At 39.7% G+C, this 16,827-nt stretch overlaps 1 protein-coding gene across 3 annotated transcripts in view; it reads left to right on the top strand.

The window, feature by feature from the left end:
- DENND5A (DENN domain containing 5A) overlaps window positions 1-16,827 on the top strand; it is a 98,421-nt gene that overhangs the window by 65,123 nt on the left and 16,471 nt on the right. For all 3 annotated transcript variants that reach the window (XM_066250920.1, XM_066250921.1, XM_066250919.1), the window contains 4 exons: window positions 4,061-4,211; window positions 5,263-5,356; window positions 8,477-8,608; window positions 12,221-12,373. In XM_066250920.1, the coding sequence (XP_066107017.1) occupies window positions 4,061-4,211; window positions 5,263-5,356; window positions 8,477-8,608; window positions 12,221-12,373 (530 nt within the window). The remainder of the gene's footprint in view (window positions 1-4,060; window positions 4,212-5,262; window positions 5,357-8,476; window positions 8,609-12,220; window positions 12,374-16,827) is intronic.

The following is a 16,827-nucleotide window of genomic DNA, read 5'->3' as shown; positions in this document are numbered from 1 at the left end:
CTGACAACAAAATAGACAGTCAACTAAATGGGAAATGTTATTTTCAAACAACAGCTCAGATAAGGGCCTAATATCCAAAATTTACAAAGAACTCATAAAACTCAACAACAAACAAACAAACAATCCAATAAAAAAATGGGAAGAGGACATGAACAGACACTTCTCCCAGGAAGAGATACAAATGGCCAACAGATATATGAAAAGATGCTCATCTTCATTAGTTATTAGAGAAATGCAAATCCAAACTACAATGAGATACCACCTCTCACCTGTCAGATTAGCTATTATCAACAAGACAGGTAATAGCAAGTGTTGGAGAGGCTGTGGAAAAAAAGGAACTCTTATTCACTGTTGGTGGGACTGTAAAGTAGTACAACCATTGTGGAAGAAAGTATGGTGGTTCCTCAAAAAACTGAAAATAGAACTACCTTATGACCCAGCAATCCCTCTACTGGATATATACCCCAAAAACTCAGAAACATTGATACGGAAAGACACATGTAGCCCTATGTTCATTGCAGCATTGTTCACAGTGGCCAAGACATGGAAACAACCACAAAGTCCTTCAATAGAAGACTGGATAAAGAAGATGTGGTACATATACACTATGGAATACTACTCAGCCATAAGAAATGATGACATCGGATCATTTACAACAAAATGGTGGGATCTTGATAAGATTATATGGAGTGAAATAAGTAAATCAGAAAAAACCAAGAACTACATGATTCCATACATTGGTGGGACATAAAAACGAGACTAAGAGACATGGACAAGAGTGTGGTGGTTACCAGGGATGGGGGGAGAGAGGACGCCGGAGGGAAGGAGGGAGAGGGAAGGGGGAGGGGGAGCGGCACAAAGAAGACTAGATAGAGGTGATGGAGGACAATCTAACTCTGGGCGATGGGTGTGCAACAAAATTGAATGACAAGATAACCTGGACATGTTTTCTTTGAATATATGTACCCTGATTTATTAATGTTACTCCATTAACATTAATAAAAATTCATAAAAAAAATTTTTTTTATTAAGTGAGAAGCAGGGAGGCAGAGACAGACTCTTGCATGCACCCCAACCAGGATCCACATGGAAAGCTCCCTAAGGGGCAATGCTGTGCCCTTCTGGGAGTTTGCTCCATTGCCGAGCAACGGAGCTATTTTTTAGTGCCTAAGGCAGAGGCCATGGAGTCATCCTCAGCACCCAGGGCCACCTTGCTCGAATCAATTGAGCCATGGCTGCAGAAGGGAGATGGGAGAGAGAGAAGGGGGAGAGGTGGAAAAGTAGATGGTTGCCTCTCCTGTGTGCCTTGACCAGTAGTTGAACCCAGGACTTCCACATGCCAAGTCGATGCTCTACCACTGAGCCAACTGCCCAGGGCCTAAAGTTTTAATTTTTGATTACTCATTGCTAATGTATGGAAATATAATAGAGTTTTGTCTATTGATCTGTGTCATGCTTTTTGTACATTCTATTAGATTGTCTACATAGATAATCATATTGCCTGTGATAATAATATCAATAGTTTTACATTTTTCTTTCCAATCTGGATACCTTTATTTCTTCCCTTCTGCACTGGCTAGAACCTTTACTATAATGTCAAATGCAAGTGGCAAGAGTAAACATCCTGGTTTTATTCCTGATTTTGGGGGGAAAGCATTCAACATTAAGTATGATGTTAGTTGTAGGTTTTTCACGGATACTTTTTATCAATCGAGAATATTTGCTTCTGTTATTAGTTTACTGAGAATTTTAATCAGAAGTGGATGTTGTATAATTTCATCAAATACTTTTTCTACATCTGTTGGGGTATTAGCGCGTTTTTTAATTTTAATTTGTTAATATGGTGAATTTTTAAAATTTCATTATTTGAAAAGAGAGGAAGGGAGGGAGAGAGAGAAGCATCATCTGTTGGCCCACTTAGTTGTTCTGTTTAGTTATGTATTTATTGATTGCTTCTCATACAATCAGTGGGGTTGTACCCGCAACCTTGGCATGCTGGGACAGTGCTTTATCCACTGAGCCACCCATCCAGGACCACATTGATTTGTGTGTGTGTGTGTGTGTGTGTATGTGTGTGTGTGACAGAGAGAGAGGGACAGATAGGGATAGACAGACGGGAAGGGAAAGAGATGAGAAGCATCAGTTCTTCATTGTGGCTTCTTAGTTGTTTGTTGACTGCTTTCTCAATGTGCCTTGATTGGGGGGGGTGGCTATAGCAGAGCGAGTAACCACTTGCTTAAGCCAGCAACTTTGGGCTTTGAGCCAGCAACCTTTGGGCTCAAGCCAGCGACCATGGGGTTATGTCTATGATCCTGCACTTAAGCTGGTGATGTCGGGGTTTTGAACCTGGGTCCTCTGTGTCCCAGTTTGATGCTCTATCCACTGCGCCACCTCCTGGTCAGGCAGGGCCACTCTGATTTTTAAATATGTCAACCAACATTGGGTTCTTGAGATAAACTCTGTTTGATCATGTTATATTGTCTTTTTTGTATATTATTAAATTTGATTTATTAAAGTTTTGTTTAGAATTTTTGTATCTGTATTCATTAGGGATATTGGTTCATCATATTTTTAATATCTTGTCTGATTTGGTATCATGATAATACTGGCCTGAAAGAATGAGTTGGGAAATATTCTCTTCTCAGTTTTCTGAAAGATCTTGTATAAGTGATACTCTTTCTTTCTGGATGTTTGGCAGAATTCATCAGTAAAGCTCTCTGGGCCTGGAGATTTTTGTTTGTTTTTGTGTATGAGAGGATTTAAAACTACAGATTCAATTTAAAAAATAGAGCTTTTCAGATTTAGCTATTCTCGAGCTTTGGCAGTTTGCATCTTTCTAGGAATTTGTCCTTTTCACCTGTAACAATGACATTTTTCTCATTCCTGCTGTTGGTGGTTTGTGTCTTTTCCTTTTTATCCTAATTAGTCTGACTAGAAGTATATTAGTTTTACTGATTTTCTTTCTTTCCTTTTTTTTACAGAGAGAGAGTCAGAGGGATAGATAGGGACAGACAGACAGGAATGGAGAGAGATGAGAAGCATCAATCATTACTTTTTCGTTTCGACACCTTAGTTGTTCATTGATTGCTTTCTCATATGTGCCTTAACCCCTTGCTCGAGCCGGCAACCTTGGGTCCAAGCTGGTGAGCTTTGCTCAAACCAGATGAGCCCGCGCTCAAGCTGATGACCTCGGAGTCTCAAACCTAGGTCCTCCTCATCCCAGTCCGACGCTCTATCTGCTGCTCCACTGCCTGGTCAGGCTACTGATTTTCTGAAAGAACCAGTTTTTGGATTTATTAATTTTGTTTACTTAATTGATTTCACTCTGGCCTTTATTATTTCTTTTCTTATACTTTAATTTGCTTGTCTTTTTCTAGTTCCTTAAGGTGGAAGCCAAGTTCGTAATTTGAGACCTTTCTTCTTTTCTAAGATAGGCACTTAGTGCCATAAATTTTTTTTCAAGTAATATTAATGGCATACCATACAGTCTTATAATTTGTTTTTATTTTTATTCAGTCCTTATTTTCCTTTTGATTTCTTTTTCAATACATGGGTTATTTAAAAGTCTGTTATTTAGTTTTAAGATGTTATTATTGGCCTTGGCTGGTTAGCTCAGTTGGTTAGAGTGTTGTCCCAAAACGAAAAGGTTGTGGATTCGATCCCTGGTCAGGGCACAAATAGAAAGCAACCAAAGAATGAACAACAGGTTGACGCCTTATCCACTGCGCCACCACAGGTCAGGCAAGAATGAACAACAAATAAATGCTTCTCTCTTTCCCTCTCTCCCTCTCCTCCTGTCCCTCTCCCTTTCTCCTTCTCTCCCTCTGTCCTTCTCCCCCTCTCCTTCCCTCTTGTCCTCTCCTTCTCTCTCAGCCCTCCCTCTCTCTCCTGCCTCCTCTCTCTGTTTCTCTAAAATCAATCAATAAAAAAAATGTTATTGATTATTGTAGTTAGAGGACATTCTTTGTGTGATCCAGATTATTTTAAATTTATTGAGACTTCTTATATGGCCCAGAATATGGTATATTTTAAAAAATATTTGTTTTTTCTCCTGATCCAGAGAAAGCAATTGAGCTACGTCTGGCAAAAATTGACCATACTGCAGTTCACCCGCATTTACTTGACATGAAGATTGGCCAAGGGAAGTACGAGCCTGGGTTTTTCCCAAAGCTGCAGTCTGATGTGCTTTCCATTGGACCAGCCAGCAACAAGTGAGTCAGTCCCAGGGAGTCCCTGATCCAGCTCCCTAATCACAGCTCCCTAATCATCCAGTATCCGGGTCTGAGCTGGTAGGAAAACTCTGAATTTTGTAAAGCAAATATGGAGAAGACCCAGACCATCCAGGCTGTTCACTTTTTTGAACAAGAAAATAAATGACAGAGTATCCGCTCCTGTCTTCCCTTTGCAGATTGGGATAGCTCCACATTCTCAGGACCTGCAAAATGCCAGGCTGCAGATGGGTTGAAATTATCTCATGACTGAATCTCATTCAACATCTAGCTAGCATTTTTTCTTCAAGGAGTGGTGATTGAAATAATTGGAGTCTGAACTGAAAGTAGAGAACTTAGCAGGACTGGTGTTCTTTAGTTACTTTTGGGGATGAGTGTGATCAATTCCAGACAGAATTGAGTGTAGTTTTGGATCTGTATATGAACTTTTTGTAGACGTTTGAAGAGATAAGTTTGTGTTCTCTGGGGAGTTATCTTTCTTGCCCAGTCACTGATGTGGGTTTTTGTTTTTTGTTGTTGTTGTTGTTTTGTTGTTGTCGTTTTTGTTTTTTTTGAGAGAGAGAGTTAGGGAGGGGGAGAGAGAGAGAGTGACAGGAACATCACTGAGCTGCTCCTGTATGTGCCCTGACTAGGGATTTGAACCAGCAACCCCATGCTCAGGGATGATGCTCCACCTGAGCTATCCAGCCAGGGCTTAATTTATATTGATTTTTAGAGAGACGGTAGGGGGAAGGGAAGCATCCATTTGTTGTTCCACTCAATCATGCATTCCTTGTTTACTTTCCATGTGTGCCCTGACCGGGAATTGAACCCGCAACCTTGTCGTTTTGGGACAATGCTGTTAACTGACTGAACTAACCGGCCAGTCACTGATCTTTAAGATACTCTCCCTCAAGGTCTTTGAGCTGTCTCTGGTGACTCCTTGGTAGTTTTTCATGCCTAGCACTGGTTCCTAGACATTCAAGTTTTCTCCTGTCAGCTGAGCTAAATATCTTTATGGGATGTTATTAATTGCCTACTTTGATTCTTTCAGGTGGACAAAGAGGAATGCCCCTGCCCAGTGGAGGCGGAAAGATCGGCAGAAGCAGCACACAGAACACCTGCGTTTAGACAATGACCAGAGAGAGGTAAGACCCCTTAAGAATGACAAGGAATAGGCTTATTATCATGCTGCACTCTCCTTCTCTTTCCTGTTTCCTTGGCCTCTGGTCTGATTCAAGTGTCCTAGCAATGACTTTGTCTCACTGAACAGAGGTACAGTGACCACTGAACCAAGAACATAATTTGAGACCAAACAACAAAGCAGGCAACCCACAGATTATAACAGGATTTATTATAGGGTAGTTACTTACAGGGATAGAGTCGGAGTGGAGATTATCTGCGCAGGCTGTTGGGTCACCTCCATTTGACATTCAGACATCTCTCCCTGTAAAGAAGGGTTAGTTCCCGGCCTGACCTGTCGTGGCGCAGTGGATAAAGCACCGACTTGGGGAGCACTGAGGTCGCCAGTTTGAAGCCCTGAGTTTGCCTGGTCAAGGCACGTGTGGGAGTTGTTGCTTCCTGCTCTTCTCCCTCTTCTCTCTGTGTCTCTCCCTTCTCTAAAAATGAATAAATAAAATCTTATATATATTTAAAAAAAAATCTTAAGGGCCTAATGCATGCCCAAGTGTACACCCTTATATTAAAAAAAAATGAAGAAACATTAGTTCCCGATTCCTGATATTGAGCCTCAGTTATGACAAATCCAGGATGTACAATGTTTTACACATGACAGCTATTCACTAACGATGTAGGTCCTCTCTGTGAGCCAAGCCCTCCTTGCACCCTCTCTCAGGAATGATGTCAGTGCTTAGAAGAGACCCTTTCTCTCTCCTTTCCATACTCCCTCCCCTCCATGCATCATACTCCCTGGGGAGTGTGACAGGAAGCTCAGAGGTGAGAGTCTGAAACTTGGGGAGAAATCCTTTTAAAATTTGTCAGGCTTTTTTTATGTGTGGTATGGTAGTAAAGAAGTAATTCTGTTAGAAGGAGTTAGAAGGAAGAAAGCCAAACTTGGGTTAATGCTGTTAGTATCTGAACCTGGGAAGGGGGTACTTCTCCCCTAATTTTTGTGTATCTTAATTTAAATCAGATAATTTTGACTTTTTTTTTTCTTAGAGGAGCGAAGGAGAGAAATGTTTTCATTAGGTGCCTGGGTGTTGAGGATTGTTTCTGTTTTTGTTTTTTGGGGGGATTGAGGATTCTTGAATTGACCTGAGTCCTCATTGCTTATAAGCTGAGTTTCTCAGCTCTAAGCTTATTTGTTCCCAATAAAGCTTTGCAATAAACCTCAAGTTGGAGACCCTGCCTTACTCAGCTGCAGAGAAGTTGTGCAAATGGGAGTTTAACCTCAAGAAACCCATTTCAGGAACTTCTCTTTGAGAAAATACCCTGCAAATTGCACTATATACATATAAAGCCCAATAAAGCGTATTGTTTTTGTATGTGTCTGCACCTCAGTGAATGGGAAAAAAACATGTTTTGCCTTTGCTATATTTTAAAGGAGTAAATTAAAGTTGCAAGGTATGGTTATAAATTTTTAACTGCTGATTTATAGAATACTGTTGCTTAGAGTTTTTGTGAAGCTACTGTAAGGATGTTGGGTGTTGGTGTTATTTTTAAAGTCTGTGCTGGCTCTTCCACCTCACCTCCATATGACTTCTTTCAGCAGGTACTAGAAATAGCTATGTAGCTATTAGTTAGGAGGCAGGTAGCAATAGTCCAGATGATAGTAATTGAATTCTACCCTTGAGGTTGGTAGTAGGGGAGATTGAGGGGCCAGACAGAAGTGTAAACCTGGAATAAATATGGGGCAGGAAAGAAGTCTGGGGTAAAAATAGTTTGGAACCTGATTACTCAGAGGATGTCAGTGTCCAGTTTACCGTATCTATATGCATTCTATATTAAACAGCTTATGGAGAATCACTGGCACGTTGTAGTAAAGCAGAACATACTAGGTGGAGCACAAGTAGGTTTGTAGTTCATATAGAAAATAATACAATAATTAATAAATAATAATACGAGAATAAACTGTGATTTGCGTACTCACAGCTGTAAAACTGTGCCTGTACAGTTGTTTTGAGCAAGATTGTACTTTATGATAACAAAGGTAGTTATCTTTTTTTTTTTTGTATTTTTTTTTTCTGAAGCTGGAAACGGGGAGGCAGCCAGACAGACTCCTGCATGCGCCCGACCGGGATCTACCCGGCATGCCCACCAGGGGGCGATGCTCTGCCCATCAGGGGGCATCGCTCTGTCGCGACCAGAGCCACTCTAGTGCCTGGAGCAGAGGCTAAGGAGCCATCCCCAGCGCCCGGGCCATCTTTTTGCTCCAATGGAGCCTTGGCTGCGGGAGGGAAAGAGAGAGAGAGGAAGGAGAGGGGGAGGGGTGGAGAAGCAGATGGGCGTCTCTCCTGTGTGCCCTGGCTGGGAATCAAACCCGGGACCTCCGCACGCCAGGCTGACGCTCTACCACTGAGTCAACTGGCCAGGGCTCAAAGATGTAGTTATCTTTAATATGGACAGAGGAGTTAAATTCCTCCCAGCTTAGGGGGTAAAATGACTTTTTCAATAGTACTCTGAGAGCCTAACTGGTGGTGGCGCGGTACATAAAGCGTTGACCTGGGATGCTGAGGTCCCAGGTTCAAAACCCTGAGTTTGCTGGCACGAGGGCAGTTTTGCCAGCTTGAGTACAGCATCCTGTGGTCACTGGCTTGAGCCCAAGGTCGTTGACTTGAGCAAGGGGTCATTGGCTCAGCTGGAGCCCCCTCCCTGGTCAAGGCATGTATAAGGAACAATCAGTGAACAACTAAAACGATGCAACTATGAGTTAATGCTTCTCATCTCTCTCCCTTCTTGTCTGTCACTCTCTCATTTAAAAAAAAAAAAGTACTCTGAGATTAGGGTGGATTTGCATACTGAGCTATAATATACGTAGTGCATGTTTTGTTTTACCTCATTAAAGCAAAGGTAATTACAGTACTTATGGAGTGCTTTACATTGGAGAAGACAGAATACATCATGTTTTCTCAGTTTTTTACTTTTATAGGGAGTTGCATTTTAAGTTTTCTGCCTCAACTTAATCTGAGCGTAGGAAAGAGGCAGTAAGAAAATGCTGGGTGATAGTGCCCTCTTCAGGCACCCATCAGTACTGGTCACCTACAGATTGTGTGCGTGGACACAGTGTTTGATTTTTCCATTTGCTGTAGAAGTACATCCAGGAAGCCAGGAATATGGGCAGCACCATCCGCCAGCCCAAACTGTCCAACCTGTCCCCATCAGTGATCGCCCAAACCAACTGGAAGTTTGTAGAGGGCCTGCTGAAGGAGTGCCGCAACAAGGTGAGCTGGGACACCTCCGTGTGTGTGCTGTTTCCCTGGGCAGGCAAGGTGAGACCAAGGCCTGCCTCAGCTGGACTTTCTTGGTTTTAAAAATATTGTTAATATAATGGGATAGTACTAATTTTAAGATTCTGTTAAATTGGAATTAGGGATATTTGTTTTACATAAAATAAACCATTAATCAAGAACAAGCACACTTTGCTTGATATAAACTTAATATGTACTGTATTCTTTAAACAGATGTAGTTTTTAATTTTAGACATCTAACATTGAAATCATTGTAGCAGATTATTCTTACACATATGAAAATGTTGTAGCCTCTGTTTTAATTTGATAACAGTGATTTCATATGTCTAGACACAAGAATTTATGAACGCCTACTGTGTGCCAGACCAAAGTGTGTCATTCAGTTTAAGATTGTTGTGGGTGTTTATCTCAGTCTTATAAAGACAATTATTTTTTAAAAATAAGCTTTATTGAAAATTAATATATAAAAAGTCACACACATTTAGTATAGCATACATTTTGATGAGTTTGAATATATGCATGTATTCATAATACTATTACCACAATCAAGGTAATAAACATTTCAGTCACTTCCCAAAATTTTCTTATGTTCTTTTATGGATTTTGTTGTTTTTTTGTGATAAGAATACAACATGAGATCTACTCTGTCTTATACAATATTGTATTGCTAATTATAGGTACTGTGTTGTCTAACAGATCTCTAGAACTTACTCATCTTGCATACTGAAGCTTCACATCTCTACAACAGCAAGTCCCTATTTCCTCCTCCCCCATGCACTGGCAACCACCATTCTATTCTCTGCCTCTGTGAGAGTGACTATTTTAGATATCTCATATAAGTAGAGTCATGTAGTATTTTTCCTTTTGTGACTGGCTTATTTCATTTAGCATAACGTCCTCCAGGTTCATCCATGTTGCTGTAAATGTCAGGATTTCTTTCTTTTTTTAGGGCTAATATCCCATTATATGTATCATATATACCACATCTTATTTATCCAATTACCTGTTGGACAATTGGGTTCTTTCCATATTTAGGCTATTGTGAATAGTGCCGTAGTGAGCATGGGATATAGATATCTTTTTGAGATTCTGCTTTCAGATTTTTTTTGCATATATGCACAGGATTAGAATTGCTGGATCAAAAGACAGTCATTCTTAATTTTTAATGTTTTAGTTAGGATTGTAATTTTTTCCTGATAAAAATGTAACCTTTCAACCAAGTTAGTATGTTATACTTTTTAGGACACTTCAACTAACTTGGTCTCTAATATATATCTTGTTTATTCACCAAAGAAAAAAAAATTTTTTTTTTTTTTTTTAAAATAAATTTTTATTAATGGTAATGGGATGACATTAATAAATCAGGGTACATATATTCAAAGAAAACATGTCTAGGTTATTTTGTCATCAAATTATGTTGCACACCCCTCGCCCAAAGTCAGATTGTCCTCCGTCACCCTCTATCTAGTTCTCTGTGCCCCTCCCCCTCCCCCTAACTCTCTCCCTCCCTCCCTCCCTCCCATGTCCTCCCTCCCCCCCCACCCTTGGTAACCACCACACTCTTGTCCATGTCTCTTAGTCTCATTTTTATGTTCCACCAATGTATGGAATCATGTATTTCTTGTTTTAGAAAAAAAAAAAAATTTTTCCTACATTTTTCAGATAGTGGTAATCATTTATAGCATGAAATCAAATATACTTTCTCTTGCAGAAGAAATTATTAAACTGTTACATGTTAGATTGACATTTCATATTTATATTTTGAATTCAGGTGTTTAAAATAAAAAGTTTTTGATGTTTTACTCTGAGCCATTGATAGTTGTGATTTTCTATACAATGTTGTCTTCTCTGCTATCAAGAACATTGGTGATGCTTCCTTTCTTGAAAGAGGATCTTTTTGGTTGTGTCTGAGATTTGTTTCCCAAGCTACTGACATTCTCAAGTTTTGAGATGTATACCCAGTCAGTGACAGTGTTCTTGTGTGCAGTGCCTGGCCAACAGTCAATGACTGTGAAGTACATCCCAATTTCAGACATTTTAATATGCAAAAAAGTACATGTTAGAATTGAAGAAATATATAATAATCATTCTAACACTGCCAAGTGTTGGCTAGCATGTGGAGCAGCCAGAACTCTTATGCTATTTATTGGATATGTAAATTGGTATGACCACTTTGGAAAACAAAATATATTTATTGATAGTCTTCTCCTAGGTATATTCCCTAGAGCAACCTTTGTAGCACGACCCAGGAGATATGTGTAGAAAGTTTATAGCAGCATTCTTTATAACAGTCCTAAACTGGAAGTAGCCCAAATACCAATCAATAGGAGAATTAGTATGTTAATTGTAGTATATTCATATGATGGAATGCTGCACTGTGATGAGAATGGACAGCATCCATACCCATCAATGTAGATGAATTGTACAAACATAAAGTTGAGTGAAAAAGAAAATCACAAAAGAAAACACTGGCGAAACTGAACTGTGTTGTTTAGGAATGCAAATACAGGTAATAACTATTTTCTTGCTTTTCTGTAGTTTTGTGTAAGTCAGGATGCTGATCACTTTTAGGGTGGGAAGGTGATAGGAAAGACATGTAGGGCATTTCAAAGGTGTACATGGACAGTATTTAATTTTTTAACCTGAATAATGATTATAATAGTATAACTTTATCTGTGTATGTATATACCTACACACATATACATATATTTCACAATAAAAAATAAAAAATTGTAACACTGGAAAAAAATATGCCAGAGTGTTTGGAGTTATTGCTTCTGAAAGGTAGGCTTAGTGGTGATTTCCCCCTGTTCTTTAAATTTTTATATGTCATAAATTTATAACATGGCTCAATTTTACTTAAGAGCTTGGACTCAATATTCAAGGATATTTAAGTTCAAAGGCCAGATGTACTACTACTTTGTTGTGTGATTTTTGCAAGTTACTTATCAGTAAATTGGGACCTCAATTTCCTTATCAATTGGGGACAATAATAATATTTACAGAGTTATTTGGAGGCTTAAATGAGATAATGCAATGTATACTATAGTATCTGGCAAATAGTAATTAAAGCTGAGATGATCAATACAGTGTGTGTGTGTTTGGTTTTTATTTTACAATAAGCACTTAAGAATTTTTTTTTACCTATAAGTAAATTATTTCTCCTCAATTTTTTATTCCCTTGACAGGTACTTCAGATTTATTTCTAGGGATTAAATGCTTGAAAGTTTGTTTGTAAGGTCAGTTAAACAGTGAGAATCAGAATGTCAGAAATGAGCATGACTAAAAGGTTTTATTCAATTCTTTTTATCTCATGAATGCAAAAACTCAATCTAGAGTGATGAAGCACTGGTTCAGGGTCATACAGTGATTGCTATGTTATTATCTTCTTAATTAAACTTGTAAAGAATTCATTTCATCATAATTTAACCTATATGGTGGAGAATAAATACCCTCTAGGTATCTGGGCTTTACTCATCTTGTCCCTCCCATCCCAGCAGGTGTGCTGTGCAGGTGGCCACAACCCTCTCCAGTTGCATGTGATTCTGTTCACTGTGGTTATCTAATCTTACTGATTCCTTGTAGACCAAGAGAATGCTGGTGGAGAAGATGGGCCGAGAGGCTGTGGAGCTAGGGCATGGGGAGATCAACATCACAGGGGTGGAAGAGAACACCTTGATTGCCAGCCTTTGTGACCTCTTGGAAAGGATCTGGAGTCATGGGCTACAAGTAAAACAGGTAATGAATGTTTAGCCTGTCTCTGCTGTGCAAACTTTGTTTTCACTTACTAGCTTTCTCATGCTCTTCTTGCAGCTGGCTTTGGAGAATGGTACACAGAACGGTGGAGTAAGACTTGAAATAGCTAAACAAACAAACAAACAAATAGGATCCAAACTCTTTTGTTTAAAAATAAGCTTCATAAATCTGTATGTTTGTCAGACATTTTAAAAGTGGTGTCTTCCGTCCTGCAAATAGAGCTGAAGGCTATACTGGTAGATCCTGTTTGGCAGCTGGCTCTATAGATGGAACATAGAGAAAGAGGGATCTTGGAGCTCAGAAGTACCACACATGCTCTAAGAGTCCTTTGCTAATTGTATATTCCCAGTGAATAAAGGTCTGCCATTAACATTTCTTTTACATGCAGATAGCTTAACCATCTAAAGATTTGAGAGAAGTCTGCAAGAAGTTGCATAAGTTTGATTTTTACTGTTGAATACTCAGAGAATGAATGTCCTTATTTCTAACTATTCTACTTTGATACTTAAGATGGACACCTTTTGGCCCTGGCCAGGTAGCTCAATTGGTTAAGAGCATCATCCCAAAATGACAAGGTTGTGGGTTCGATTCCTGGTCAGGGCACACACAAGAAGCAACCAAGGAATGCACAACTGAGTGGAATAGGAACATTGAGCTGCTCCTGTATGCACCCTGACTAGAGAATCGAACCAGCAACCTTCGTAGCTCCCAAACGGCACTCCAACCTACAAACCTCTCTGGCCAGGGCTAAATGGGTATGGAGTTTCTTTTTGGGATGATGCAAATGTTCTAAAGTTAGATAGTTGTGATGGTTGTACAACTCTGTGAATATATTAAAAACCAAATTTCTTTTTTTTTGTATAGAAACATTTTATAAGTGTGAATTTTATGGTGATGTGAATTATATCTCAATAAAGCTGTTTTTTAAAATGCCCAATGAGTTTATACTGTACATAATGTTTTGTAACTTGCTTTTTTTCACCTCATAATATTTTTTTCATGCCCTTACCTAATTTTTAGGTAATATTATAGTAAGTGTTTGAGAGCTCAGACTATAAATCAGACAGACCTGGATTTGATTCCCACTTAATAATTTTATGAAACCAAGTGAGATACCTAGCTTTCCTAAGCTTCTGTTTTCTCATACGTATGATGGAATTTTAAAAGTACCCATCTCCATAGGATTCTCATAAGAATTTGATAATTCATGTAAAGCACTAAGCTCAGAACCTGGTATCTGAGATGTTCTCTATGTTTGTGGTTATTCTTCTAAAATTGCAGTTTTAATTACTGTATTATTATATAGATTGCCATACTTGAATCAATCCCTTATTATTGGTGATTTAGGTTATTTCTGATTTTTCAGTATTATAAACAACACTGGGATTACAGATGTTTTTATATTTTTTTATTATTATTATTATTATTATTATTTTTTTTTTTTTTTGCATTTTTCTGAAGCTGGAAACAGGGAGAGACAGTCAGACAGACTCCCGCATGCGCCCGACCGGGATCCACCCGGCACGCCCACCAGGGGCGATGCTCTGCCCCTCCGGGGCGTTGCCATGTTGCGACCAGAGCCACTCTAGCGCCTGAGGCAGAGGCCACAGAGCCATCCCCAGCGCCCGGGCCATCTTTGCTCCAATGGAGCCTTGGCTGCGGGAGGGGAAGAGAGAGACAGAGAGGAAAGCGCGGCGGAGGGGTGGAGAAGCAAATGGGCGCTTCTCCTGTGTGCCCTGGCCGGGAATCGAACCCGGGTCCTCCGCACGCTAGGCCGACGCTCTACCGCTGAGCCAACCGGCCAGGGCTTGTTTTTATATTTTAAAGATTGTGTATCACATTCCTAAAATTTTGCGAGTCCTGTTATTTGAATAGCAACACTATGAGCTTTGGAGTCAGAAAGACTTGGATTTGAATCTTAGCTCCACTGGATGACTTCAAGTGATTTGTGATTTTTGACTCTTGTTTTCCTTATCCGTAATATAGTTAATAAAACCTACCTTTCAGGGTTGTTACGATAATTAGACATAATAAAAATAAGTACTTGGCATGGGTGGGGATGTAACATATGTTGACTATTATTATGCTGGGTCCTACAGGAAGGATTTGTTTTCTTTGTAACAAATAAGTAGAATACGCATAATCATTTTACCATTTTCCTTAAAGTTTAGCAAACTTGGCACTATGGTTAAGTAAGCTTTTTCAGCCTTTTGGTAAAACATATACCCTCAAAACTTTTTAATATTTGCCATAAAAATCTTGAGGCATTTAAAAAAATAACCATATCATCACATGTTCTAAACCAGTCCTCTGAGGCTTGGCATCCACATTCTACAAGAGTTCTCACAGCATGGAGAAGTTTTTGAATTCATTTGATCCTTCTCTCAATTTGGATAGACAGGCTACTTGTTCTGTGAGAAACCAGTACAAGGTAGTGGGGGCTTTTTTGTTGTGGCTCTGTTTTCTGTGTCCTGTTTTGGAGCACTCCAAGTGTCACCAAAGGAAAGTGAGGGAGGGCCTGTGCTTGTTGGCAGGGCATTTGGGTCCTCAGATACACATGTTCCCTGAGGACTGACCCTGACTGTCTATGTTGGGTTCCTACAGCATGTTCCTTAGATCTCCATTTTGCTGGCTTTGTGTGACATTTTTTTACTTACTCCACTGGAAGACTTCGAGTGATTTGTGAACTTTAACTCTTGTCTGATTCCTGGTCTCCATCATACAGACTGTGGTCATGCACAGACTGTGACCAAATTCACTCTCAGAGAACTAGCTTATTTCCCTCATCTGGGGGCACCGTACTGATTAACTATCCATTTTGTCTACTTAGAAAGTAAGAGAGAACCCAAACAGCATTTTTTTCTTCTAGCGTCCTAAATTTTGTTATTAGCTATGACTGCCTGCATTGAAGGCTGCTTGCAGCAAATCCTCATAAAATTCCTGTTGTCATCACCACTCTCTTTGGCCTTTCGATGACATATTCCAAGGAGATGGGCATCCTACTGTAGCATATTTATCTGACAATAAGAGACAAGGTTTGATTTTTCATAGCAGTTTTGTAATTGCTGCCATTTGGGGACTGGCAACTTAAAAGTGGTTGTTTCTCACCTTTTATGCATTGACATTCTCAGAGAACCTGGTACTATCTGTGTATTGTGTGACCCCATACCTGAATGGGTACTCAGACTGTATTGAACCTTGCAGTCCCTATCAGTCCCTTTGCAAAAAACATGACTCCTACACTAGAAAGGCCCCAGTACCTTATTACTAAGCTGCAGCCCAGCTGCTGCCTTTTCACTCTCACCCTTGCCCTCCCTCCTTGACTAGTATAATCACTGTGCCCGGTATCCTTCTGGCACAGTGGCCTGCTGTTGCTCTCTGGTGACCAGCTATATTTAGTTTGTATCACATCCACACAGTTTTATTAAGGGGAGGCTGCCTTCCAAGCCTGCCTAGATGCTGGGAAAATAGTGGCAGATAAGTCAAAGTCCCTGCCCTTTTAGTAGCTTACTCTAATGGTTTTGATAAATGAATGGATGAATGGATTTCTGGAATTTGAATTACTATCTCAAGGAGCCTGTTTTAAGCTTTTGCATCATATCTTCTACATATATTAATATAGCAGTAACAGTATATAGGAGCTGTAAGTTTCATTGATTTTTTTTTTTTTTTTTACAGATAGAGATTCAGAGAGAGGGATAGATAGGGACAGACAGACAGGAACGGAGAGAGATGAGAAGCATCAATCATCAGTTTTTCGTTGCAACACCTTAGTTGTTCATTGATTGCTTTCTCATATGTGCCTTGACCGTGGGCCTTCAGCAGACCGAGTAACCCCTTGCTTGAGCCAGAGACCTTGGGTCCAAGCTGGTGAGCTTTTGCTTGAACCAGATGAGCCCACGCTCAAACAGGTGACCTTGGGGTCTCAAACCTGGGTCCTCAGCATCCCAGTCCGAGGCTCTATCCACTGCGCCACCGCCTGGTCAGGCAGTCTCATTGATTTTATTGAACATCTGTTTTTTCAAATATTTGGCATTTCAATGAATAAAAAATGGCCTTCTCTGGTTTTAACTTGTGTGTTTTATAAAAAATTACTATTGAAGTTGTTGGGGTTTTTTGAGCGGTTAAATCATGTAGGAAATTTAAACACACAGCAAGTGTATTTTAACAATTTGCTGACCCACAAAGGAGGGTTTTCTTTCATTCATATGCTTTATCCCCTCTCCCCACCATCCCCAAATAGATCAATTTGGTAGATAGAAACAAAATAGGTCCTTGATATTCTCAAGGGAAAATTTTTGAAGTCTCACATTCATCCCAGAGCATAAAATTTTCTTCAGGAAGTATAACTTCCAAAGTTAAATGATCTCTTTCAGAAGCAGTCTGTATAGCATCATTATTAAGAGCAATGATTCTAACATTAGACTTAAGTTGGA

This window comes from Saccopteryx bilineata, chromosome 1 (assembly GCF_036850765.1).
Source record: "Saccopteryx bilineata isolate mSacBil1 chromosome 1, mSacBil1_pri_phased_curated, whole genome shotgun sequence".
Classification (NCBI taxonomy): domain Eukaryota; kingdom Metazoa; phylum Chordata; class Mammalia; order Chiroptera; family Emballonuridae; genus Saccopteryx; species Saccopteryx bilineata.
Note: the sequence above shows the minus strand (reverse complement) of the source record. Positions and strands in the feature narration are given on the sequence as shown.